Genomic DNA, 27,950 nt, shown 5'->3' with positions numbered 1-27,950 from the left:
AGATCAGTCCTTAAAATGATCAGAAATAAATTTGATTGATGATATCGACGACTTTGTCGACGATGATGATAACTGGTCTGGGTCGATACGGGCAACTGTAAATGGTTATATAGATGAGAATGACAATGAATGCTTTTTTTTACTTCTACGGTCGATGATAGGTGGCTATGATTGATGTGGATTAATAGAATCTTATATGGATCTGTAAAGTGGACAGGGATATCTCAACCCGAGTGAAAAATTTTGGCTGGTCAACCCGAGGCTTGCCGTGGGTTGATGGTCTAAATCTTTCACGAGGGTTGAGATATGTCTGCATGTCCACTTGATAAGTTGATAGACCCATGTTTGATTCTTTTTCTCCCATACTCTAACGAAACATTATGAAAAAGCAGTTTTTAGAAACATTTTCAAAGCACCGCAATCAAGGGAACGTCCCAGTGCATCAAAAGACAGAGTTTTCTTTTCCCAGCAACCGCGGGATAACCCTGTCAAGTATGGGAGAATATGATAATGATCATGTGAACAGTTTAGGGGATAACTAGGATGAGGGGTATGGGGATGACAGGATTGATAAGCACGATGAGGTAGATCGATCCTTTTTGGTCTGCATATACTGATGAAGTTGTTATTGGAAAGCATAAAAACAATGACAAAAAAATAACGAAAAAAACAATCAAATTGCTACTTGCAAAATTTTGACAGTGAATTTCAGGGACGAAATAGTTTGAAAAAACTGTCATAATTATTTTGGTTTACGTACTCATCTCGCCCAAAGAGCACGATAAAGCTCATTGTTTATGTATACTGGGACGAAATATCGTTTTCAATGGATGTGACAGGTGTAGAAAATGTATCCTGTATGAAGACCACGTGGTATAAAGGTCATCTGGACGTGACCTCCTATGGGATATTGTCAGATCCTTTATATAACGGAGTGGTTATAAGGATCTGTATTTTAATCAGATTGAAAATTTACTAGTGCTATAAAACATAATAAAATAATGGAAAATGATGTTTCAAGCACTTAATCTGGCGGGCATAAAGCACTTTCTTGACGATTATAGAAATATATCCATAACAGGAAATGAACTTTGAACTGTTAATTGAGTTTCATTTTTCCTGGTTTAAAAAGAAAATTGCATAACATTGTAAAATCAGTTTCACCATGGCTGTCTACAGGGTCCTGTTGTTATTCATGCTGTTTTGTACAACGTCATGTCAAGGTAGGATAATCAGCCTTTAGAAAATTTCACCATCAGATTAATTCGGATTTTTGTATAAAACTAAACTTGAAGTGATTGTTATACTTATCTTTTTATCTTGATCTAGACAATTTAACTGTATTTATTTTATTTTTATTATATTTCATTTATTGTTTATTTTCATGGTACTCGTGATGGTTGAAAGGCAAGATGGTATATTTCATATTATCCCCTTTTACGATGATAAATTTACATCAGTTTAGGATGTACTCCTCTGAGAAGTCAAAATATTTCTTGTATTAAACTTTTTTTCTCATATAGTTTTTTGGAAATAAGAGGTCATACCATATAGGAAATTGGAAGAAAAAACATATGTCCGTGTGCTTGTTTTTGAGCTATTGTCACTCAAAAATACCTAATTGACAAAATATTGGATTTTATGGGAATTTCGCCGCTTTGGCTATATACACAAGAGATTAAAGCCATAATTTCTTAATGAGGTATTTAGTTTAAACAGTATTTTATTCATATAATGATACATATGTAAATACAGTAAATAAACACATTTCGGGATCGGAAAACAAGCTTAAAGCTTATATAAATTCCTTTCCCTGGATTGATATGTATGGATGTTTGTAGAATTTATTTTCCATTTGTCTTCTTTAAAAAATAAACCAGTTTTGATTAATAAGATTTTTTTTTCTCATAATAACAACATATGCTACCCCTACCCCTTAATTTTGAGCTACAAAATGCACCATTTTCAGCCATTTTGCCAAATTTAACCCTTTATTGAAAAAGATCTGGTATAAAACTTTTGTTAATATTTTGCATATCAACAGCGAAAGGGTTGTTCTTTCTTAATCAGGCAGTGAAATTGGGGGTCAATGTGCTTATTTTTTGCGCCATTTGAATATCTGTTATTTTTCTGTATTTTAAAGTAAAAGAATTGAAGTGCTCAAATGTAAAATAAAATGACAAAAGTGTATAATTTGACACATTAATGCCTAATAATTTTAATTACCATGAACCCAGTAAAGATTTACAGCAAAAATTAGCTCAATACAGCTAAAAATAAAGGCGCAGTAAAAACAATTTCAGTAAAAATTGGTAAAATTTGTGGCTCTACTCAAAGCGAAAAAAGACACAATTTCAAAATGACCGCCAAATGGGCCATTTCTTAAAATCCCCGTATAAAAATTTTACTAAAACAGAAATGTGATGTTTTTGAAAAAAATTGCAACTGGCAACTTAATACAGATATTGATAGATTTTATTTTAAATTTCAAAACTTCTTTGATCTATGTCGAAACGAGACTTCAACGAGACTGAATCCTCAGAAGGATACATCCTTAATGTATTTTGTCAAATAAAGCCCGATATTTTCTAATGCTATTGCACATTTAATGAGAGTCTTAACTGTATAAATACTTGCCAGAACAATCAGTTCCTCCAGTCAACCTGTCGGCGGTATACGTAGCGGACGGCACCATCATAGTAACATGGGGCAGTCCCGATGGCTTAGCAAGATGGTGGATTTCTCAGTTCTTTGTCTTGGTTACTGAAGCAGAAATAACTATGGATTTCGGCTATTTATCGCCAGATGAACATATGTATAGATTTAATAGAACCAAACCAGAAACGACCTACACGATCAAAGTATCAACACTGATTAGCGATATAGTCAGAGGCTCAGCAATAGCAAATATAACCACAGGTAAGTCTTCGAAAACAAATGAAGAATTTTAAACAATCTTTTCTTTAATTTGGAATCTAAAATATTATGCATGTAGCATAACACAAGTTTTAGCACATAAATGAAGAATTTTGAATATCATATTCTTTATCTTGAAATTTTAAAGCAAACTGGTATTAACAAATACATGCATGTAGCATTACATATGTTTTAGAACACAAATGAAGAATTTTGAATATCATATTCTTTATCTTTAACATTTAGTCTTAGGCGTAATTTTAAAACAAATATTCTTTATTACATAATTTTGTCACAATAAGAAAGTCTTTGAACAAAAGAGGAGTTTTTTTGAAAAGCATTTTCTTTGTCTTGGAATCGAAAAGAAAAGAAAAAGTTGTTCATACATAGCATTACATAATATTGTCACATTTACGAAAGCCTTAGAGCAAACAAAAGAATTTAAGATATTATTTTCTTCGTCTTGGAATTTAAAAAGAATCTTTCATACATAACATTACATAACATTGTCGCATTTAGGAAATTCTTAGGGCAAAACGAAAGCTTTTTGACATTATTTTCTTTGTCTTGGGATTTTAAATCTTTCATATAGCATTACCTGATTTTTTCACATAAACTAATAAAACAATTTCTTTAGCTTTAGAGATTCACATCATATCATATGCATTATACCTTAGAGCTTTACCTGCTGTCAAAGTCTATTATTCATAGGCGTTCGTCGCCTCTCCGACCTTATCTTTTGTCGAAGTCTATTACTCATAGGCGTTCGTCGCCTCTCCGACCTTATCTGTTGTCGAAGTCTATTATTCATAGGCGGTCGTCGCCTCTCCGACCTTATCTGTTGTCGAAGTCTATTATTCATAGGCGTTCGTCGCCTCTCCGACCTTATCTGTTGTCGAAGTCTATTATTCATAGGCGGTCGTCGCCTCTCCGACCTTATCTGTTGTCGAAGTCTATTATCCATAGGCGTTCGTCGCCTCTCCGACCTTATCTGTTGTCGAAGTCTATTATTCATAGGCGTTCGTCGCCTCTCCGACCTTATCTGTTGTTGAAGTCTATTATTCATAGGCGTTCGTCGCCTCTCCGACCTTATCTGTTGTCGAAGTCTATTATTCATAGGCGTTCGTCGCCTCTCCGACCTTATCTGTTGTCGAAGTCTATTATTCATAGGCGTTCGTCGCCTCGCCTCCGACCTTATCTGTTGTCGAAGTCTATTATTCATAGGCGTTCGTCGCCTCTCCGACCTTATCTGTTGTCGAAGTCTATTATTCATAGGCGGTCGTCTTTAACGAAATGTTTACACGGCTGATTAAACCTACTAACACGCTTTTAACCGCGATTTGGGTTATTTGGAAACGGTAGGAACGAATTTGCTGAAATTATGCATGCTGATAAATCTTGGCGTGATCTATCTTTTGACATAATTAAATATAACTATGAAAACTCACCCGAGGGAGAAATTTTGGTTCAAACATGCAAAAATCAACAGTTTCATCGATAGTTTCTGTTTAATTCGACCTAGCGAACAAACGTTGACAAACTGAGATTCTACAAATTGAAAATTTAAGTAATTCCGAATAAAACGGTATCTTTGGTTTTTGAAAATATTATGAACTACCACAAGACGGTCTTGGAAATTGGTGGTATTTCGCAGACCTGTTCCCAGTAAATTTCCACGGCAGAGGAGATTTCGGGACGTGGGCCGCCTTCCTTCAATGCTATTCTGACCGATTGGATCGACGAGTGAACCATTCACAAATTGATCGTATTTATGACAATTCTGTTCATTTTACTATATAACTACTTAAATTTATAAAACGTTTTAGAAGTCTTGCAATGATATTCAAATATTTGTTGGGGATTGCGTGTATTGTGGAAATGAGTGCTGTTTGGGGCGTTCAACCGCACAAAGGAATAATAATAATGTTATACGACAAGCGCCACCTGGTAGAAAGAATGTGCATGGTAACGTTGTGTCACTTGTGTATCTGGTTTGAACCGGTTCGGATTGATGTTGAAAGCCGCCGCGCTTTTCAAGTTACAATTAAGGATTAACTTGAATAGATTTTTTATGTTATGGAGATATAACACAAAAATCTGAGTGTACTCTAAATAAACCGCGAAGCGGTTAATGATGAGAGTACACTCAGATTTTTGTGTGATATCTCCATAACATAGAAAATCTATTCAAATTAATCCTTATAATTCATTTTACTAAAGATAATCTCTTCAACATTTAAAATTCATTTTGGGACTCTTTTGTCTATGGAATTATTACGCCGTCATCTCAGCCAATCAGAAGCGACGTTACAAATGGCGACGCCATTTTTTCCTTTATGGGCTGATAAAGTAAATTTTTAAGCCAATGAAAATGCTCGTAACAAGCAAAAATGAATTATTCGGCAATATCAGTAAGTAGGCCTAGTTATGTATTTTACTTGTTAAAGCTATCACTATCGGCGGATGTTAGTATTATTCGCTATCTAATATTTGAGGTTGCTGTTGCTTATTATGATTTTTTTCGTATGCCTATTGCAGTACCGAATCTGATCATGACAGCGACTGAATCAAGCGTTAGGCTAGGCAACACTACAAGGATTAAATTTTAAAACAACGTGTATTGTGTATTGCTTGATTGTACGATTACATAAGCCACAGTTGACGGCTTGACGAAGTAACACTTGTTGTTACGACTGCCGTCTAAAAATAGCACCGATCTTCACTTGTGTCAACATTTGCACTTGTGTACATAGTCCGCGATATCCTTTTGACGAGTCCGGTACAAGGCGTAATATATAAGATTAAGTGCAGCAGTTAAAAATTTGAAGACTTTGAATTAATTTCCTTGACTGAGTCAGGACATTTTGATTTCCTTGACCATACCATGTACTGATGACATGATTTAGTAGGGTCCTTAGTTTGTGGTGCAGGAAGTTGTTAATACTCCTGGTCCATTTTTTTTCTCTGGGTACTCCGGCTTTCCTTGAGCATCTTAGCACGTCCAAATGTGTAACATGGAAGATGTACAGTAACTGGACGGATAAAAGTTTCAAACATTGAATACAATCCCAACAAAGACAAGAGATTTAAATCCTACATATACTGTCACATGTAGAGATATATAGGCCTACATGTATACCAATATATGTACAAGATGTTTGTGTTTATACATGACATACAATTACGGAAGTTAAACGAAAGTTTTAAAACTAAAAGTGAATCACATTTATACATATCAGACCATAATGTTACCATATACCGGTACTGGAGAAACTAAGTTTTCTTTTTTAAGAGAATTTCTTCCATAATCTTGATTTTTTATTTTTTTTTATTTAGAAAAATGAATACTAGATATTTCAAAAAAAATCATCAATGTAAGATATCAAAAATGTAATATTTTTCTGATTCTAGAACCTGAACTAGATCTAGCCTTTCATAAAATCATTGTACAAACTCACATAGTAAGCAAAGTATTATAGCCTAATACTAAATGTTGAACATAAATTATATAAATTAATATCTCTCTCTATATATATAAAGCCATATGTAGATCGCTGCTATACAAACAAATATTGCAGATGTACATATGCTAAGAATATCTCATGTAGCTATATTCTGAACACAAATATAACTTAATGCAAGTTTAAGTGCTGGCTGGTGCTCAAAATCTCCTGCAATACTGAAGTTATCTCCCCTACTAACAAAAATACAAATACATGTCTATGTATTCACTGATTGAAAATGCTTTACAAGAATTCATTGTAATTTGTTACACATAATATGACTGAAGGCAAGGCCCTAAAGGGCGCAGCCAGATGTTTCAGTAACCATTAATTATGCTATGTTAAAAAGTTCAATTTATGGAAATAACGGAGCCGAATTTTTCACTCTATCCTTGTCCCAAAACCCCCCATTTCAGAAGGAAATCTACATCAGAGAAAGAAGAATTTTTTATTTCCGTAACAGATATATTCCGTTTTGGGTCAGCTGATTATATTGGAAGGTGGTCTATCACCTGAACGCTTGCACATAAAGAGCAATTGCACTGAGCTTCTACCGGACGAAGATTACGTTCGTCGGATCATAAAAGCGTTTGAACTGTTTGATTATATATTGAGCTGACTTCAAAGCATAATCATCGCATTCACGCTGATGGGATTTTTTACAGTGGGTAAAACAATGGAGGCCGCAAACTGATGCTGTCAGTGTGTAGGATTGAATTTTGAAGATTGTGTTTTTTGCTTATATTTTCATGTATGCGTTACCGTAGAAGTGCTTCGGGCACGAAGGACTGCGCCCTTATAAGATATATTACATATGAAACTCTTTAAAATCTGCAAGTTTGATATTGATGACATGATTTAATCATAACAGCATTTTAATGTTTTACTGCAGTTTTACTAAACTTAAAAAATAGACTTACAATGCTGTAACTTTACACAAGACAAACATTCTTCAAAGACCAGTATTATAAACGCAATTCTAACAAGGCATGGAAAATAAATGTTGGAAGGATATGGTATAGGTAAGGGGTCATTTGAAATTTGCCCACGAACCATTTTTATTAAAACTAAATGTTATATGTAGCAACATAAATGCAAACTCTTTAAATACGTTTAAAATTCAAAAGGTCCCAGGGGCCTGTGCTATGGCCAAATTAAAGTTGCCTAGTAGAGGTGTATGACAGGGTTCCCTTTTTGATCGAAAAACGTATCAAAATAATGGTTTTATGTCATAAAACTGTATTATTTTCTAAAGAGTATAAATATTATAAATTACATATTATGATCACAAATATGAAGGCAAAATGTAACAAATAAAATTTTGGCTACATTTTTAAGACAAAAAATGTTGAAATTTTTGGTGTTATTTTCGGCAATGTCAAATATTAACAATGGTGATTTATCCACTTGCAGTTTGAGTGCACCAAAAATATTTTCTAAAAAGTTGGCTCATTACCTGAGGATAATATTGTGAAATTTCAGAAAAATTGTGGACCGGTAAATTTGTCGTTATAATATGGCAAGGTCTACTTTCATAACGTTACGTAATGATATGAATATACTTATTTTGGATCATTCATCACGAAACGGTTTCAACATTAATATCAAATCTTATACTCATCTGTAACGCTTGATATGATTTCAAATTCATTTATTTAGTAATATTTTGTAGAGTTTTACATTATTAAAATTACAAAACATTTCGACGTTTTAAGACCTTAAGCTGTTTTGCATTTGAAGCAGCTTCATTTATATTTCCTGTTCTAATGATTTATTTTGTAATTATGGAGCATATTACCAGTGAAGAGATTGATTAAAATGGGATTCTGTAACTGTGTGGTTTGAGAGCGAAGAGTTACTAGGTTACATGGATTATTTGTTACAAACATTCATTAGTTCAATTATTTGCACTTCTGATATATTACCATTTATGTTGATTCATGCTAACAAATGTAAATCTCATCACTTTTACATATTAAATTGTTTTAGATTTTAAGTTTAATTTGGTCGTTGCACTCATTTAAATGTATCATTTTTGATTTAGATACATTAATGCCAAATACTTCTTTAATCTTACAAAATAACTAAGTGAATGTAGTAGTTTTTATAATGAAAATACACGTTATCTGAAAGTAGATCATCAAAACTTGATTATATGTTTATTGTCAATAATCATATTTGAATTCCATGTTAGTATTATTTGATAATTAGAAAATTAACAGCTTTACTGAGTATTAGACACAAAGGAAAGGCTTCAATCACAGTACATGTACATGGTGTATATCCCTGTGGCAAAGAGTGTGTGGCGATGAAACCGTTTTATTCCATACTATATAAACTGACTTTGAGTTTAGAATTATATGAATTTTATAAGTAATTCTGATGTAATTCTTATTGACAAAAACATCTCTAGAATATTAATTGGCGGATATGGTATTAATCGTACAGCGATAATGGAGAAACAGTCAAACAGGAAATAAGGGGGTCTGATCAAACTGGAAATCATTTAGATGCAGTGTATTACACATACTGTATGTTGCTTAGCTTTGTGTCACTATAAATTAATTTATTTGGCTCCCTCGACATTTATAATTCATGTTGTGGCAACCAAATGTCTTATACATGTAAAATCAAAATTTAATACATGAAACGATAACCTTGTGCCATTTTGATTGATAGTACTATGTACGATACACAAAGCTAATTATGAAAAATAAAGCTGTAGATGCTTTTAGTTTTTAAACTGAAAAAAAACTCAGTTAACCTTTCTGGAAATCATGAAAATTCTGCTAAACACAAAAACTTGTAATGGTGTAATTTAGTGCCAACACTTTGAAAGCACAATATTTTGAGAAAAAAACAACAACATTATACATATATGTACTAATATACTGGATGTGTGAAAATTGGTAAAAACTTGATTCTTTTACATAATAATCAACTCCCACTCATTTTTTTCTAAATTTTGTTATTATTTTACTTCATATGCCTTTCAGTTGTAAATAAAAAGAATATTTCTGAGAATGCAGTTGCGATCATCATCTAGCTTGAAAAGTGGATGATAATGACCTAAATTTCCTGAACACTTTGTTATTGTGATTCAATATTTTGATTATTCTACAATATAAAGTTATAAAATCATACTTTACATTGAATGTAACTAATGAGTATAAATTAAAATTAGTAAATAACTTCTTCGTTTTCGTAACTTTATGATTGAAAAGGGCCGTGGTGCCACCATAGTGTAATATTGCTAAAAATAGACCTTGCCTCACTATGCCCTTTAAACGACAAATTTACCGGTCTACAATTTTCTTAAATGTTTTACTACATTTACTTCAGGTAATGAGCCTTTCTAGAAAATATTTTTGGTGCACTCAAACTGGAAGTGGATAAATCACCATTGTTTATAATTGACATGGCCGAAAATAACACCCAATATTTCGACATTTTCTGTCTTAAAAATGTAGCCAAAATTTTATTTGTTACATTTTGCCTACATATTTGTGACCGTAAAATGTGAATATTTATACTCGTGAGAAAATAATACATTTTGACGACAGAAAATAAGTTTTTTTATACTTTTTGGATAAAAAAGGGAACCTGTCATACACCTCTACCGGGCAACTTTAATTTGGCCACAGCGCAGGCCTCTGGGACCTTTTGAATTTTATAAACGTATATCAAGGGTGTGCATTACACAAGTTATACACAACGGAATATAAATGGAGAAAAATGACACAAAATGATAGAGGAAAGTGTAAATTTAAATAAGCCCATCCTTGCATATGAATATGATATGTACTTTTTAATACTCTTCAGAAAATAATACAGTAATGACACAAAGCATTGTTTTGATACCTTTTTGGATAAAAAAGGGAACCCTGTCATATTAAATTTTTAAATCTTTAATTTGGCCACAACACAGGCCCCTGGGACCTTTTGAATTTTTAAACGTATTTAAAGGGTTTGTATTTATGTTGCTACATATAACATTTAGTTTTAATAAAACTTGTTCATGGGCAAATTTCAATTGGCCGTGAAAGACGTCCTTTCAAAAATCGTCTTCTCCACTCGCAGATATGGTAGAATAAAATACTCTTCATAGTTTGAAAGGTCCCAAGACCTTGTACAAAAAATGTGAATTTCAAAGCCCTGTGGTCTCAGATTTTCCTCAGGGGAAGGGGTCAAATTTACTATAGTTTATATAGGGATAATACATTTATTTGCTCAATTTTCCCTGACTGACTCTCAGGGGCAAGAGGGTGGGGTCAAAAGGGATCAAAATGGCTAAAATTTAAAAAAATCATCTTCTGAATTAAAGATACGATGGATCCAAATCATCTTCATATATTAGTGGTCCATGGGTCGCCTCACTAATATATAATATTCAGCTTTTTCATCAACTAGGTTACAAAGAAATACTAGAGAATATCTTTAGTAGTATTTCCGAGCTGAAACTAGACAATATTCCTAGTCCGAGTACCGAATATTTATAAAAGTTTGCACTAGATTCTACTCTTAAATTTTAAAAAGAAAGGTTTACATTTTGGAATCAAATTGAACATTAGATACGTCATATTATATTGTGCTACAATAACGTTAAAGAGTCAATACATTTCAACCTGAAGAAAATGGTTTTTAAGACTCCTCTTTGAGATTTCGAATATTGAGATTTATCTAATTTCAAAAGATTCATATTCAAGAAAGCAATAGCATTTGATTTCTGGTAGAAATTTACTTTGACACGAAGCTATCTTCGGGATTTTGTTTGTAAGATAGTCAATTAAATTACTCTGAATCTTGTACGACATTTACCAGTAAAACAGACGTGTCTTTCTCTACTGTGAACGCGGAAGTCAAATAAATTACACTGAATCTCATATGACATTTACCAGTAAAACAGGTGTGTCTTTCTCTACTGTGAACGCTGAAGTCAAATAAATTACACTGAATCTCATATGACATTTACCAGTAAAACAGATGTGTCTTTCTCTTCTGTGAACGCGGAAGTCAAATAAATTACTCTAAATCTCGTATGACATTTACCAGTAAAACAGATGTGTCTTTCTCTATTTTGAACGCGAAAGTCAAATAAATACTCTGAAACCATATGACATTTACCAGTAAAACAAATGTGTCTTTTTCTATTTTGAAAGCGAAAGTCAAATAAATACTCTGAAACCAGTATGACATTTAACAGTAAATCAAATGTGTCTTTCTCTACTGTGAACGTGGAAGTCAAATAGATTACTCTGAATCTCGATTGACATTTACCAGTATCACAGATGTGTCTTTCTCTGCTGTGAACGCGCAGAAATCAAATAAATTACACTGAATCTCGTATCAAATTTACCAGTGAAACAAATTCGTATCTAGTGTGAACGTGGATAAAATCGCGATTGTTAATTTTCCGTCGTTTGTAAACATATCGATAAGGTTTCATTTCCGCGATAAATACGTCTGTTAATGTTAGTTAGACAAGAACTGAGTGACGTAGCACACAAGAAGTGCTACGTCACAACATATATATCGTGATCTATGACCTGTTTGTGCTGGTTACAGACAAGGTTTACGCGTGGGGACATTTTTTTGCGGTTAGAACGTCTCCGCAAAATTAGCGTAAATTCGCTCTCGACTAAATTACCACTAGCACAGTATAAAGAAATAATATATCGCTTAAATTCTACATTATGGTTTTTAAATACAATTAAAGTTTTGCAATTGCTTTTTATGTCTTGGTCATATTCAGTGAGCTTTATTATAGTTTTCCGCTGTTATGTTGAATTTTTCCCCTGTAGATTCTGCTACCTACCTCAGAAAAGGTGACCAGATGAAACTGCTACTTCCTAAGCCGCCAAACACAGAGAAATATGTCATTGCGCTTAACACTAGGACCATTTTCCAATTCTTTGACGGAGAAATTGATGGAGGCAATACAACGGAGGACGATGTAAATGTCCGTCTCACATCAGAGCACGCTGAACTGGAGATAGACAGTACAAACGTAACACATGCTGGGTATTACTACACAAAAATAATATCTGGAGATATTGTACTTGGAGGGACTCTTATAGTTGTTACTGGTAAGTACACTACGTCGTTCAAGTATTTTAGTACATTGCAAACTTTCAATATTGACATGATCCGATTTTGCCTCCAACACGTCGTTTTCAAATTACTTGAGTAAAGAACTATTTACCTTCGATTAGTCCCGTCTTCCTTCTGATGATCGTGACATCATAATTGAAGAAATGTTTGTGAGGTCACAAATACCGGAAGGTTGGAGTAATCGACGGTAAATAGTACTTACACCCTGGTTTGTTTTGGTATCTAGACATCGACGTATTGCGGGCCAAATCGAATCGATATTGAGAATTTTTCAATAAAGTAATACTTTAACCCCTAAAATATTAAAAATTTGTTATTATGGGATGTACATTTTGTTCTTCCTTTTCATAATGTTTTTAAACACATCAGCAATGTAATCCATAGAAGCCTACGTACGAACCCAAAACCGTTATTATATATATTGATGCTCATTTATTTCCTTGTAGAATTTCGCTCTATCAATTTTAGTGAAGTTTGTGTAAAATAAGTCATTGTATGTAATGTAGATTTAACCTGAAACTGATCTGTGACTACTAGCCATAAACTACTGACAAAAACTGTGTGCTTTGATCAGCAATACGAAATGTTTGAAAAAAATATCCAATATTTCATGCTATAAACACTACAAATATAAAACAATATCAACTTGTTTCTTCTTTCTAACATTCCCTTTGACACTTTTGGTCTTCCGTTGAGCGATCGATGCCGAGAGGAAAGCGCTGGGTTATCTCCCTTCGTCAATGTTGTTATATTTCTGCTTCTCTAGCAACTACAAAAACTACAAAAACTACTACATCTTTATCACAGACATCCCATATCATATAGAATATTTTGATGTGAATGATTTTCAGACACACCGACAGTGCCGACAATAACTTCCTTCAATACTTCCCCTCTTGTCGACGAAACTGTGATACTGGAGTGTGCATCGTCTGTATCACGGAGTAATCCTGATAACCACGGCTTGTCGATGACGTACAACTGGAAATTGAACGGAAGTTTTGTTACCGACACAAGGTTCACTGTCAAAGACACAAGCCTCGTTATCAGTTCAGTACGTCCTGAGGACAGATACAGCAGGTTTACCTGTCAGACGAGAGAGGAGACACGGGGATACAGCGGGCCGCCCTCGGAGGACAGCGACGAATTTATTATAACACCTCTCTGTGAGTATATTATACCAAAAGAATAGAGGAACTGTGTAAAATATATTCCTCTACCATTGTACAGGGTATAGTTCAAAGATCATCTAGATTATCATAAGATTGTCAATCTTGTGTGTCGTAGGCGTTGGATTTACAACATATATAAAACTCAACATTTTTGTGAGTGGCGATGTATAGATATAAGTGTATGGAATTGACATAAGTCCAAAATATTTTAATCCATTCTGTTGCATATGTCTGTCATTTTGTATGCTATGGACAACATAACATCGACGTCTACGTATTGTACGTAATTTAAAATTCAAGCTAGAAATTGAGATTAATTTTATATTTTGGAACTAGTAATGCATTCTGGTAAATTTATTTGCAATATTAAAGATGCTACATCGCTGACGAATAGTATAAAATCTATAAAAAAAACCCAGGAGCAGTCGAATTAGTTTTTTTCACTGTTAAAAAGTTATTGAAAAGTTTGATTTTTTTCTTTTTTTCTTCAAATAAAAAAATCAAAAATAACAAGTTGCGCTCCAAATCAAGTCCATGACATTATGTCCTATTTGAAATGAAGAACTGATTGCGCATCTACCAAATGAAAAGTAGTCTGTATTAAATACACATACAAATATACATTTACATGAGTGAATACCAACTATTGTTTAAGCGATGAGAAGCGTCGATGTTTTGTCGGCGATGGAGCATCTTTAAAAAATTGTAATAGTAGATATTTTAATTTAGACACTCAGACAAGCAAATTTGGAACGTATGTTAGCATAACAATAAATAATGGATCTGATGAAAATGTTATTAAAGTCAAAATATCAGATAATTGTATTCTGCTACGATATGGTTGATAAGGAAATCGAATGGGCGAATATTGATAAATTCTTAAATAAGAAAGAATTTGGCATTATTTTAAATATTGGCAATTAAAAATAAAATTGAGAAAAAAGATGACTATCATATTGTGGCATATTTTCTATCATCGTGTTAATGAAGGTTTCGCTACTGTACTTAATTGGTAATTCTGTTGACCCATCGCGTTATAACAATTGAGATATTCATTCGGCAAATCGACAAATTTGACACGACTTGTCGACATTATCATCTTGGAGAATTGTGGTTGACTATCGTAGACCTTGTGGTATTAAGCCAAGAAGACATTTCAAAAACTAAGTCGACCTACTGACACAACTATATCGACAAGGGCCTTAATAACCCGACTGATCAACATCATTACCTTTACAATCTCGACTTCAAATAACACGACGGCAGAAATATGTCATCTTTCTATTCATTGGCGTAAGTAGACAGAATGGGATCCTTCTATAATCAAAAGTGTCACAAAAACATAATTATGTTATGAGAAATCGGTTTTGAAAAACTTTGAAGGGAAATGATATTATAAATTTACTATGCTAAATGACAGGATGTATGTTGTGATTCGAATCACAACATTGCACGTTATGTCTGTCACAGACGGACCTCAGTTTGTTGATATAGAGGGCGCTGACGGTCGGTCGCCGCTGATCATTGGAGATGTATTTGGTCCCGTGATCTGTAAGACTGACTGTAACCCCGCCTGTATGATGGAGTGGAGGAGAGAGGGCGTTTTATTACGACGTACTCCGACTTCTGATAATACGCTGGTGCTGAGGGATAGCCAACTTCCTAGAAAAAGGAAGGAAACTTACACCTGTACAGCACGAGTGCCGACAAATGCAGGATTCACTACATCGGCAATGGAAAAGAATGTCACAATTGAAATACATTGTAAGTATAAAATTCCCAAAAGGTGGCCTGAATGAATGCCATTGTGACAAATATCTGGGCCAAGTTCTCCAGACTAAACACAATTTCTTACCATCAGAAAATTGACCACGAAGATGTATAATCTATACGAGTTGTCTCAAAATTGAAAGTCGGAGATTGGTTTGTGATGTCGACAGGGTTGGGGTAATTAAAAATGTAATTGTAATTAATTGCAATTAATTACATTTTTTCAAGTAATTGAAAGTAATTTGTAATTAAGAAATATCTCAATTACATGTAATTGTAATTGTAATTAATTACATTATAAAAATGTGTAATTAACAATTACATTTCAATTACTTTTCAATTACATATATATTTACTTAATATGTCTATATATACTAATACTAAGATTGATGAATGTATGACATTTATTTCGCTATATTTAGAATTCTAAATATGTGAGGCAGTGACCATAGTATACACTATATACTTGTACCTGTTCTACCTGTAGTTTACCCCTCAGGCAATATACAGGTGTGAACTAGTACTCATAGCCTGTGATTACAACTCACAAATGTCTTGCTTATATAACACCTGTTGAATCAATATCATTTCACAAGTAAGCCTATAGCTGTGATGGCTTCACAAAATACACTGAGCCACTTTTACCTACCAAAGGATTTAAATGGAAAATTTAAGGCAAAGTGCAAACATTGTGTAGCAGAGATTTCAGGAAGCCTGAAAGTAACTTCCAACTTTGTTACTCACATGAAGGTAAGTTGATAACTCCATTTTGTTTTGAATTTTATGATATAACTATAATGATAATTGTACAAATTAACACAATCAAACACCAGTCTTCTTGATAATAATAATTTTAAGTCCAAATCCAATGCAAGTTAATACATAATGTTTATTAACTAATTGCTGAGAATTATGTATTCATCCGACCACTTTTTAAGGTCTAAAAATGAACTTATTAAAGATACAACCTGTAATATATGTATAACCCTCAATATCTGATAAATATATAATATCACTAATTTCAGAGAAAACACAGAGAGATATTGTTAGAGAGAAAACATATCCAGGGCCCTTCTAAATCATCAGATCAAGACCAATCTGCCTGTTCACTTGATACATTTGTGACAAAAGCCAAGAAATACTCCAATTCTGATTCACGACAACATCAAATAACTGATGCCCTTCTGCATTTTGTTGCTGGAAATTTACTTCCACTATCAACCATTGAAAGTGAAGAATTCAAAACTTTAATGGCAAAATGTGATTCCAGATATCAGGTGCCCAGCAGAAAACATTTCACAACCAAACTGTTAAAGGAAAAATCCACGGAAGTTCAAAACAATGTCAAACATCAATTACAAAGAGCACAGAGTGTTTGTTTGACCATAGACCTGTGGTCAAATCGACAAATGAGAGGATTTATGGGTATCACTGGACATTACATTTTGGATTGGACCATGAAATCAGTCATGATTTGTTGTAAGCGAGTGCGTGGAAAGCATTCAGCAGAAAACATTAGGAATGAATATGAAGAAGCTATTGCATGTTTTGGAATTGGCTGCAAAATTGCTGCAGTAGTTAGTGATAATGCATCTAATATGGTGAAAGCATTTTCACTTCCTGGGTTTGAAAACATGAAATCTGATGATAAGAATGATGATGATGTTGATGAGGATGATGACAGGAGTGAATGTTGTGATGATGAGTCTGAGAGTGAATCATTAGAGGAACAAATTCTTACTGACAGTTTACCTACACACTCTCGTTGTTATGCACACACCTTGCAACTAGTTGTGAAGGATGGTCTTAAGCAATGTAGCTCACATTTAAAAAATATTATAGCCAAAGCTTCCAACATTGTTTCTTTTGTTAGGAGATCAATTTCAGCTTCTGATATCCTAGAAAATGAAGCCAGGTTACAGGCAGCAAACGCCACAAGATGGAATTCGCAACTAATAATGTTACGATCAATCTTGAAAGTACCAGAAGAAAAATTAAATAAAGTTGAGTGTAGGCAAACACTTTCTACCTATGAAAGAAAGTTACTTTCTGAGCTATGCTCTATCTTAGAACCATTTGAACATGCAACTGTTTTAGTACAAAAGGAATCTAATGTCAGTGGTAGCTTGACAATTCCTGTAACATTAGGTCTAGAACATCAGTTAGCTTTGGTAGAAGTGAATTACAGCTCTAAAATGATATCTGCTCTGAAATCTTCCATACAAAGCAGACTATCACACTACAAAACAAGTGAAAACTACATTCTAGCATCACTTTTAGACCCAAGGTTTAAAACTGTATGGTGTAAGGGAACAGATCTTCACAACAATGTCAGTCTCTTAAAACAGAAGGTAGATCACCTGATTAGTATATCTAAGGAAGGCAAAACTATAGATGATAGCTCAGATGAGTCACCGCCCCCTGCCAAGAAAATTAAAACAGAAGACTTTTTTAGTTTTCTTCCAACTACACCCTCACGAAAGAGACATCACTCAGGTCTTAAACCAAATGAAGTAGACATCTACATTGGTGAAGATTGTACAGAGAGATGTTGTGACCCATTACAGTTCTGGAAAGATAATTCTTGCAGATTTCCAAATTTGTCTATTTTAGCTAGCAAATACTTAGCTATACCAGCCACTTCAGCTCCAGTGGAGAGATTGTTTAGTGTTGCTGGCAAAGTATTCCGACCAGACAGAAACAGACTGTCTGATGATAATTTTCAGACTCTGATGATGATAAAATGCAATTCAAAAATATGAATACCTGGTACTTAAACATTTGACAATATTACTGCAAGTCCAATAAAATTGTACATGTAATACTAATACACTGTATAAAACTTACCAGTACACTCAATTGTATTGTATGTGGTTTATGTGAAGTGAACATGTGTATTATTAGACAGAATTTACTGATAGTGACATATATATGTATAAATGCTTCATTGTATGACTATACAAATGTGTATATGTTATTAAAAATAAACATATTAAGAAAATGTAATGTGTAATTGTAATTAATTACTATTTGAATGTAATTGTAATTGTAATTAATTACATTTACAAAACTGAGTAATTGTAATTGTAATTGTAATTGAGTTTTGACCAAGTAATTGTAATTGTAATTAATTACATTGCAATGTAATTGACCCCAACCCTGGATGTAACTATGTTAATGCGTTGTTATTAGCCTCGAATTAGACTCTATTCGCCATTGAACAAAAAAATGGGAACGAGAGTCTGTTCCGGTCCACGTTTGAATTTTACAACCGGTAGAGGGCGCATTGACACCGTAAAAAATGCAAAATACACCTTCTGTGTGCTTAACGACATTCCGAATAATGGAGTTTTGTACTTTTCGTTTTTCGAAAATTTAGTGTTGCTGACAGTGCATTTTTCATACGGATGTGTTTCTTAAATTTGTTTACCGATTTTCGATAAACCTTGATTTGATATTAAAAAAGATAATAATATGGACTGATCCAGACTCTCATTCAGCGACGAGACTACGATATAACCTGCCCGATATGACTCGAAATGAAAGTTGAAGATCAGTGATTGACATATTTTCGGCACTGCTGATGAAAGCACACGTGAAACATTCACAGTTTATTTGACAATTGCCTCACATAAAACATGTCTCTGTATTTCATATCGTTAATGTTGAAAACCACTGATGTATCCAATTTTTGTTCTCTAAGTTCCTGCCCGAATCACAAGACTAAGGTATCAAAATGAAACAGAGGAACTGAACCCTGTCGTCACGAATGATGTTATCAGACTCCCTGAGGCTGATAGTCTGGTACTCAATGTTGATGCAGACAGTAACCCAAATCCTAACGTAACCCTTATACGTCATAATCACGTGATCACGTGGACAGATGTTGCTGGCGTTACTGAAGGATATGAGTTGGTATTAGACAATCTTAAATGTGATGACACTGGGACGTATGACGTCAGAGCGAGCAATGACATCACTAGGAATACTTCCGAAAGACAGCTTGAACTTCAGGTCACTTGTAAGTATAATATTATGTCTTTGCGTGTTAATGAATTACCTCCCTTTCGAGTATGTATCCATTGTGCCGTCATTGTTGTGGGAGCGTTATTTTCCGAGAGAGCAATCTGATTAAAACCAGCTCTTCAATACGCTTCATAGCGTAAGCATATTGAAGAGCTGGTTTGAATCAGATTGTCGAGAGAGGTACATGATGTTATTCTCCCAAATATATAACGTCTTACTCAGTACCTACCAGCAAGGGCAAATAACTGTAATATGCAAATATAAAATTCTTAGCCTGGTATTAGTAATCGAGCTGGAATTCAATAATCTACATAATATTATCTTTATCAAATGATTTTGAAATATATAATCAATAAATATCAAAGTGTGGTGAACCGATATTTTAATTGCGTTCAACGTCATATTAACAAATATTTCAATTCAAGAGAGAAACTTTTTTATCTCTACAAAATCATCAATAACATTCCTATTCAAAAAAATAAAAGTTATTTTGGAAAGGAAGCGGGCCTTTAACGGGCGATTTAGGTGTTGCTATATATATATCAGTGAATTCACTCGATGGTTGTCATTGGAGACTCAGGTTTCATTGCCGGTAATTGTCTCTCGAGTACAAATTTCATACATTATAGCGTTATCCTTTCTCGATACTCCAGGGGTTACTATCAATGTCGTAATATCCACCTAAGGACTATGTCAAAGTAAACTAAAGACAGTTCATGATAAAAAAACACTGACCAATCAATCTACAGAGACTTGTTTTGAAGAGATATCTAAAGCAATGTTTTGCTTCAAATCCATACACTTGTACCATTATTCGATCCTTTAAATGTACATTGAAAGGCCAAACTATCGGATTCATCTGTTATCGCACAGAGAACCTTCAGTTTTTCTCATGACAAAGTCCAAATAATTCAGCAAGTTAAAACTTGTCGAAAAGAGCATTTGATTAAATACCAATTATAAGTGTACCATATGAGTAAACCAAAAGATGGGGAACCAATAATTAAAATGGCGATTCCTTATCAAAACGTTATTTTGTTTTTGTTTTAGGTGCACCCCGGAGAAGAGATTCCAGTAATAGTACAATATGTCTGACGGGAAAGAGAGACCAGATCATTCCACTCGATGTCATTGTGATTGTGAACCCGTCACCCACTGTACATTGGTCTGATGGTGTGATGGACACGTCTATAGTACAGAACAACAGCTATACATATAATCTTCAGGGATCCGTCCTGATCACGTCCGCGGAGGGATACATGTACCGTCAGGTTAACATCAGCAACGGCGTAGGAGAGTTATTGACCATCATATTCAAGATCCGTGCAGAAGGTAAATACATATCCGTAAAGCAACGTGATTTGGTTCGGATTTATAGTACAGAAAATAACGTCATATTGGCATCAGCCCTCTTACTCGGGTTGACTTGAACCAAACATATCTGGATTTGGCCCGAAGGATGATAAAACAGTCTTACATCCATTAATTGTATCGTACTATTTTATCCAATACAATAATATTTTATACAAGATCTTTCCCACTTTTAGCACAGGAATGGATATAAATCTAAGTTTTTTTATGCATGGGTGTAAGCAGAATTTAACATTAGCTTGAGCACCACAGTTTTTAAATGTTTTTACTTATTCAATATTAATATTGATATTTTGAACCTAACTTTTAATCTTGATTTCCCATCACCTAGGATAATTACCTGTAATTAACCAGCCAAAAAGTGGTCCATATATATCCGGTGTACTATCGTCAAGGATCATTTCTAATGTCTATTTTTAATTTATATTAGTGTTTCCTATATAACACTCATACAAGGAAGATATCAATAAATAAACTGGTCTTCATCTGCAGCCCCAGACAATATACAGTTCAAGCTGCCTTTTCTCATTCTGGCTGGACTTGTCGGTATTCTAACTCTGACGATTATTGTCCTTACCTTAGTAATCAGAAGACAGCACACTGATAAAGGTAAAACATATTTTTTCTGGAACTGATATTGTCCTCTTGTTTCTATCTCTTTTCATTGTTGCTGTGATTCTACCTAGTTTAAGTTTTATTTGAATTTATCAAATTCTTTATACTTATATTCACCTTCTTTTGCCGAAGATATTATTACTTCAAAAAATATTATGTGATAGATAGTATTACTCTCGTGACTATGTAGTATGAAACTTTTTAAACTCGTTAAATAATCTGATATGCCACTAGCCTAAAGGCTCGAGGTATATCAAATTATTGAACGAACTCGTTTGATAATTTTCATATAGCCACTCATGTATGATCCTCTATTCATCAATTTCGATAATTTCACTCGCTTTTGACCAATCGGAATGCCGCATGATAGTGGAAATATCATTTTGATTGTTACGTCATCAGTTTTTCGCGCAAAAATGACGTTTTGTTTATGTGTAGAAATAAAAAAAAAGATACCACGTAATAATCGCAAGGACAAATAACTCTATACAATACAACGGCGAAATAACGTTTGGGGGAACTAGAAGTGATGATCTTCTGTAAATGAAAGCGAGAAAACATATGTTTCTTGATGAATACCATAACATCTCGTGAGGTGGGAACTCTGATATTTTTCACGAGAGTATATCAAAGTTTCGACCTCACTCGATGAAATATAACTAGTATTCATCAAGAAACAAGGAATGTCCTCTACTAAAATATATATATATCGTTAATATTTCATTATATTTAACAGAAAAGAAGAGAGATGGGAATCCAATTTCTGCTAGAAACCACAGACTCCAAAACATTGCTAGTCCTGAGGATGAGAATGGTAGATCATTTTTCGTTTTAATAATATTTACGAATACTATTTTTTTTCAAATTAAACAGGCAATCATAACAATTTTTTATTATTATTATTATTTTGATTTCTTTTTTTATGTGTTTTTAGACATTCATTTTACAAAGGTATGTTGCTATGTGGTCAAAGGAGAAAAAATGTCTTAATTCTTAATATTCAGACCATTGTAATGTATTTATAAATATTTTAGACAGATATAACCATAGGTATAAATGACTACGTATGTAATTGGACAATTAGTATTGTGAATGCAATGTTGGAAATACGAACTGACGCATGGCCAATTATCTAGATGAAATGGATGAATGATCTAATAACTTTGAATTACTAACGATGTCTTCTGGTATTCACAGATCACGTGTATGCCTCTGCGGACGAGATTGGAAGGGAGAATGTTTCAAACACAGCATCAAACCATGGAACTCAAACGGAGAGCATCAAACGTAACTTTAATTACTATTACATCAATTAAAATGATTATTGCAATGCATGGCAATATTAAATTCAGCGGAATTATATATCTCTCTATTATATCTATTATATTATATTTCTTTTTTATGGTAAGTAATCTTGCTGGAATATGAATATTTAAAAAAAATATTGATAAGAAAAAAGAAAAGAAACACCACAATTGATACTGATGTAAAATGTTCTGAATATCATAATTATTTATCTGCAAGGACCTCTTTTTTCTATTCTTTTTTTACTTTAACACTTTGTTATATATTCATTACAGGACAACACTATTCATATGCGTATTTTAGGGACCAAAGGCAGACAACACTCAACAAAAGTAAGATAAAGATTTTTATTATTATCTATTTCTGGTATATATACATAATGCTGTCATAGTTCTCTTTGTGGTTGTGTTTGTCGTTGCTGTTTTTCTATCCCATTTTATATATCGTTTCAATTTCTTAAATTAGAAATTTACCTATGAAATAAAATTGTATTCGCTCTCTTGTCTCTAATATATTATTATGTCAAAAACAGATTAGCCAAAAGTCGTTACAATAGGTGATTTTTTTCTTTTAAAATAATCTTACAGGAATATAAATATGAAAAAGAAAATTCTTTCAAACCATTACGCCGTTGAATTACGCCGTTGAATAGGCCAGCCAGAGGCGGCGTTAGCACATTTTAAACCTAATTGAAATGCTCGTTACATAGTTAGCACATTTTAAAAGCCAATTGAAATGTTCGTTACATAAATGATTGAATCACTGTATCATAACAAGAGAAAATATGAGAAAAATATTGTTTGAAGTTTGGCTAAACAAACAAACAAACATGAAGAATAACAGGCAACGTTGAACGTTACAAAAGTGTAAATAAGGAGATCATAATGATGCTATTCTGTGATGACGTTAAGCCCGCAAACTGATGACGTCATAGTCAACACCTACCTTCAAGAGCGAAGATAACTCTGTAAGGCCAAAAAATATGTTTGTTTATGCTTACCCGAAAGATACTAAAATAAAAATCCCTACCTACCGACCCTATTTTTGGTAAATGTAACCCTAAACAGACATTTGTTTGCCTAATAAGCAAATTTATACGGAATACTTAAAACATATTGAAGTCAGCTTTATTCGAGTTACAGCTCAGATTTCAAAAGGAAATTTATCTTTACGTTTTTTTATACATTAGGAGCCAGTGAGAATGTAACGTCAGATGACCAGGAGTATATAGAGATGTATCGACCTGCAGGTATATATTATTTCGTCTTTGTATATTACAGAGTTAGCTCCCTTGCGGGTAGGTATCAATTGTTACGTCATTATTTTGTGAGAACAATTCACGTCATTTTCTCCGAAAAGTATGACGTTACGCTCGCAAAAACATGACGTCACAATCAGTACCTATCCGCAAGTGCAGATAACTCTGTAATATGCAAACCCGAAATATGCTTTGTTGGATTCGTGCTATCAGTGTTAAATACGTGTAGATAATTCCGTGCAAAGCAGACAATTTGATTAAAAACGAATCGTCTTTTATCAATAGCGCTAAACCTGCTTTTTTAATTACTAAACATGAGAAAATTAGTTTTGTATAACAACAATAACATTTCTCAATATTTTAAATTATTTGAGAGATTCTTTTTTTCTTTGAAATCAAAACTCCTACTCCATCATATAAGCTACTCAGCTGTGCTCGGGCCTCATCACACTTTCCCGTTTGAGCAAATATTCAAAGGGGGGATAAATTCGTATTTTTTATCTTTTTAACTCAAGTCCGCGGTAAGAAAACAAACAAAACTGACTGGACGTACCAGGACTTGTATCAGACAACAGGTATGTATATGATAAGATTAATTAATGATATCAATGTTATGGACCATTGTGATTGATTACTGAATTTCAAGAATTGTATAATTGAGTTTCTTTCTTTCTAATGACATTTTTTTTTGTTTTATAACTGATTTGTGTGCTTACAACAATCATAAAATTATATTTTTAGACCCTGAACACTTATATGGATTTTAATTTGGATGAAGTTGAAATGTAAGTAGAATGACAATTAGAAATGATTGACATGATCATATTCAGACAGAAACGTTTAAATTTATACGTGTCATAATCTTCATACCCACTAATCTAGAAGAGTTTTCAATATTTTATTCACTCCCAACAAACCTTAATGAACCGCGAAGCGGTGTACGATTAGAGCACAGTTATAATTTAGTGTAATATCTCCATACCATTAAAATGTTCAAATTATTTCAGATATCTCTTCAAAATTCAAAATTAATTTTAGGACTCTTTTTTTCTATGAAATCATTACGCCGTTATCTCGGCCAATCAGAAGCGACGTTACAAAAGACGATGCCATTTTATACTTTATGTACTATAAAAGTAAATTTTTATGCCAATGAAAATGCTCGTTACAAGCAAAATTGAACTATATGATAATAATGTTTAGTACACGTATGAAACCAATTGTGTAGTAAAAGTAACGTTATAAATATGTGTGACGTCACATTACTATATTTTGGTAGATGAAAGCGAACATCTAAGCAAGACTTCACTCGTCTTATATAAAAACAAAACTGCAAATGTGGCCAACAGAACACCGATATTTAAAATAATAGATATCATACTAATGTGTAATATCATATTTGAGTCGTGCAATATGTATAAATATATACATATATTTTTAAAGTCCCATTATGTTTTAATGAATACTCTACAAACTAAACATCGATGATCCTTATAAATTTATCTTTACTTAATTTTGTTCAAATGTGTACAGTTTCGATAAAAATGCATTAGTATTAAAATATGAATTAGAAATATATATAAATAGAACACGTAAATGTGTTTGCCTGAAAATAGCCTATGTGTCTGTACGTACCCGGATGATCACCAGGTAAATCCCAGCGACTCCAGGGGGGGGGGATTTAGAACATGTTTAGATTTATTCAATGTTTTACAATGCTCATCCTTATAAAACTGGTTCTTCTTTCCAAAGTAAAAAACCAGACTTCAGTAGAACTATATACTCCATTCTGACGACTTTAAGCACGCACTTGTACGCAAAAACTATAAAAGAGCGAAGTATTACTGGCTGCCTTCGACTGGCAACTCTCGAGTCGACAGAGTTATTACTCGGGCAGCCGAACGCGCACGCAGGGTTCTTACTCGAGTATGCTATATATAGATTTTATACGGAAAGTGAAGGTCGTTTTCAGAATCCTCGTATTTGGAGAGTTTGATCTGAATCAAAATGTCGGAACGAGGCTGGCCGTTTTCATTTATTCGTAACAATCGGTTCCGACGTTTGCTAAAGTTATTATTTCAAGTATAAATCATCACTGACCTATAGTTTTTTTATACAAGCTTACGAAGGCTTTGTCAACGCTCGTTTGAAATAATATATATAAAATATTCAAATCCGTCTTTAATTCACAAAAAACAACTAGAGGTCCAATCAGTCAAACCGTGTAAACGAAAACGGCCTTACTCTCGGAGTGAAGCATTCGACTGACAGAGAGTTTGACATTTCTATAAATAACCTCATTCATTCTCGAGAGTTGCCAGTCGAAGGCAGCCACCAAGAAAAGAATTCCCGTCAGTTGCCTCTTCATCGAGCGCGTATACCAGCTTCACTCTAATTGATTGTTCGCTTCATACTTGCTTATTTCCGAGTAATGTAACTGACTTTCCATGGTTAACTCCCTTATTGTTTCATATGACCAATCTCTGGTAATAGTGTTTAAAGGATTTGAAGATTTTAAGTAGGATTTTAATTAATGTTTATAGAGACTCATTGATAGAAACGATGATAATAAGACGACAATGCATTAGCATTCTGTCAACAAATATAACTGGGGTCAAAGGTTATACAACGCAGTCCTCATGTGTGATTTTACCCACGTATGGACTGTTGCACAACAGATCGTAAATAACTGAATCCACTGTTATTCCCCCGCCACAATCCAGATTAACTAAGGCATTTTTATATATGAAATATCGCCATAAGGTAATCCACTCTATCATTTGGCAAAGTTTAGGATCTTTTACGACTAAATATTACGAAAACATAATGGGGCTTTAACGTTGAACTTGTTAGATTATCACATCACACACCTACCTATCGCGTATGTAAGATTAACTGAAAAAAAATGAGTGATTCCTGCTTAATATACTTCTTTTTATTGGTAGAAACCAACAACACAGACCTGGAAATGATGAAAAGAAACGAAACAGACAACGGACATCTTCCCATGTCATGTAGCGATACTAGGAATGTGTGTTTTTGTTTTAATTTTGAAAGTATTTTTAAAAACTATTGAGGTAAATCCCGATGGTAGCAAGTGTTCGAAAATGATGATTTAAAAAATGACTTACATCAAGAATTGACGTTCTAGCTTTAAAGCAACCGTTGAATGAAAATAACTTCAAATAGCACATTAGAAATGTTAGAAGTCATTTTGATATAGAAACAGAAGCATGTTTGTATCTCATGTCAATGTATGTTACATTATCACCATGATATCAAAACTATCTTGCATCGTATTTCTAGTGTAATTTACCATTTGTCATTTTCCATTGACTGTACTAGACAAGACATATATTATGACGTCATGATTGGCGTTGAGGAAATTGATTTAATATATACTTTTTTTTTAATTTTTCACATGTTACTCTACTAGTGTAATATAGCCTGGAGCGATTTCATTAGCTGACAATTAATTGCGACGTCATGATAAAACAATAAAATGACGTCAGGAAAGATGACGTGACGTCAGGATTTCGAGAACGGCGGAACAAAATTGCGGCCTCCGCTGGATTTTTGCAATACATTTTGACGTAAGATTCTTTGAAATATAGCTTTTTTGTAGTTCTGTGATAAAAAAAAGTATCTGAAATTTGTGTTCATTTAATATGAGAGATTTGCTCACCAAGCGTCGCAAAAATAAAAAAATTCTATCAGAAAAAAATTCTATATTTACGCATACACATTATATAAGGAACAAAGAATGCTCATCACCGACAATGAGAATTCGGAAATGGGAAATTTGTTGATTACTTTCTTGTACCTTGTGGTTAAAACATTACTACTTATATTAAAATGATACAAAGTTTATCAATAAAGCTGAAGGTACTCGCCTGACACTAA

The 27,950-nt window shown here is 33.5% G+C and overlaps 2 protein-coding genes across 3 annotated transcripts; both read left to right on the top strand.

Annotated features, from left to right (window-relative positions):
• Nucleotides 1–1,063: 1,063 nt before the first annotated feature.
• Nucleotides 1,064–27,950, top strand: LOC138306501 (uncharacterized). Of its 2 annotated transcripts, XM_069246963.1 has the most exons (15): nt 1,081–1,223; nt 2,641–2,919; nt 12,221–12,505; nt 13,382–13,696; nt 15,173–15,466; nt 19,176–19,493; nt 20,549–20,830; nt 21,362–21,478; nt 22,221–22,298; nt 22,682–22,771; nt 23,065–23,121; nt 23,979–24,038; nt 24,563–24,622; nt 24,789–24,832; nt 26,993–27,950. In XM_069246963.1, the coding sequence occupies exons 1-14, from the start codon at nt 1,166–1,168 to the stop codon at nt 24,812–24,814; spliced, it is 2,319 nt and encodes a 772-aa protein (XP_069103064.1). In that variant the 5' UTR covers nt 1,081–1,165; the 3' UTR covers nt 24,815–24,832; nt 26,993–27,950. The 2 variants fall into 2 exon arrangements, with proteins under 2 accessions (XP_069103065.1, XP_069103064.1); XM_069246964.1 differs by lacking the exon at nt 2,641–2,919 and having other exon boundaries at nt 1,064–1,223.
• LOC138306502 (zinc finger BED domain-containing protein 4-like) lies at nt 15,500–18,473 on the top strand. Its single transcript, XM_069246965.1, has 2 exons — nt 15,500–16,222; nt 16,498–18,473. Exons 1-2 carry the CDS (start codon nt 16,085–16,087, stop codon nt 18,232–18,234), a joined length of 1,875 nt encoding a protein of 624 aa, XP_069103066.1. The 5' UTR covers nt 15,500–16,084; the 3' UTR covers nt 18,235–18,473.

Source organism: Argopecten irradians, chromosome 13 (assembly GCF_041381155.1).
Source record: "Argopecten irradians isolate NY chromosome 13, Ai_NY, whole genome shotgun sequence".
NCBI classification, from domain to species: Eukaryota; Metazoa; Mollusca; class Bivalvia; order Pectinida; family Pectinidae; genus Argopecten; species Argopecten irradians.
The sequence above is the reverse complement of the archived record's forward strand: the minus strand, read 5'-3'. Positions and strand labels throughout refer to the sequence as shown.

What these genes read in the sequence shown, in the direction of transcription:
- LOC138306501 (XM_069246963.1), top strand. Translation starts at nt 1,166, where the DNA reads ATGGCTGTCTACAGGGTCCTGTTGTTATTCATGCTGTTTTGTACAACG. An exon ending in AATAGCAAATATAACCACAG is followed by an intron (nt 2,920 to 12,220) that starts GTAAGTCTTCGA and finishes TTTCCCCTGTAG; the next exon opens with ATTCTGCTACCTACCTCAGA. An exon ending in ATTTATTATAACACCTCTCT is followed by an intron (nt 13,697 to 15,172) that starts GTGAGTATATTA and finishes TGTCTGTCACAG; the next exon opens with ACGGACCTCAGTTTGTTGAT.
- LOC138306502 (XM_069246965.1), top strand. Translation starts at nt 16,085, where the DNA reads ATGGCTTCACAAAATACACTGAGCCACTTTTACCTACCAAAGGATTTA. An exon ending in ACTTTGTTACTCACATGAAG is followed by an intron (nt 16,223 to 16,497) that starts GTAAGTTGATAA and finishes CACTAATTTCAG; the next exon opens with AGAAAACACAGAGAGATATT.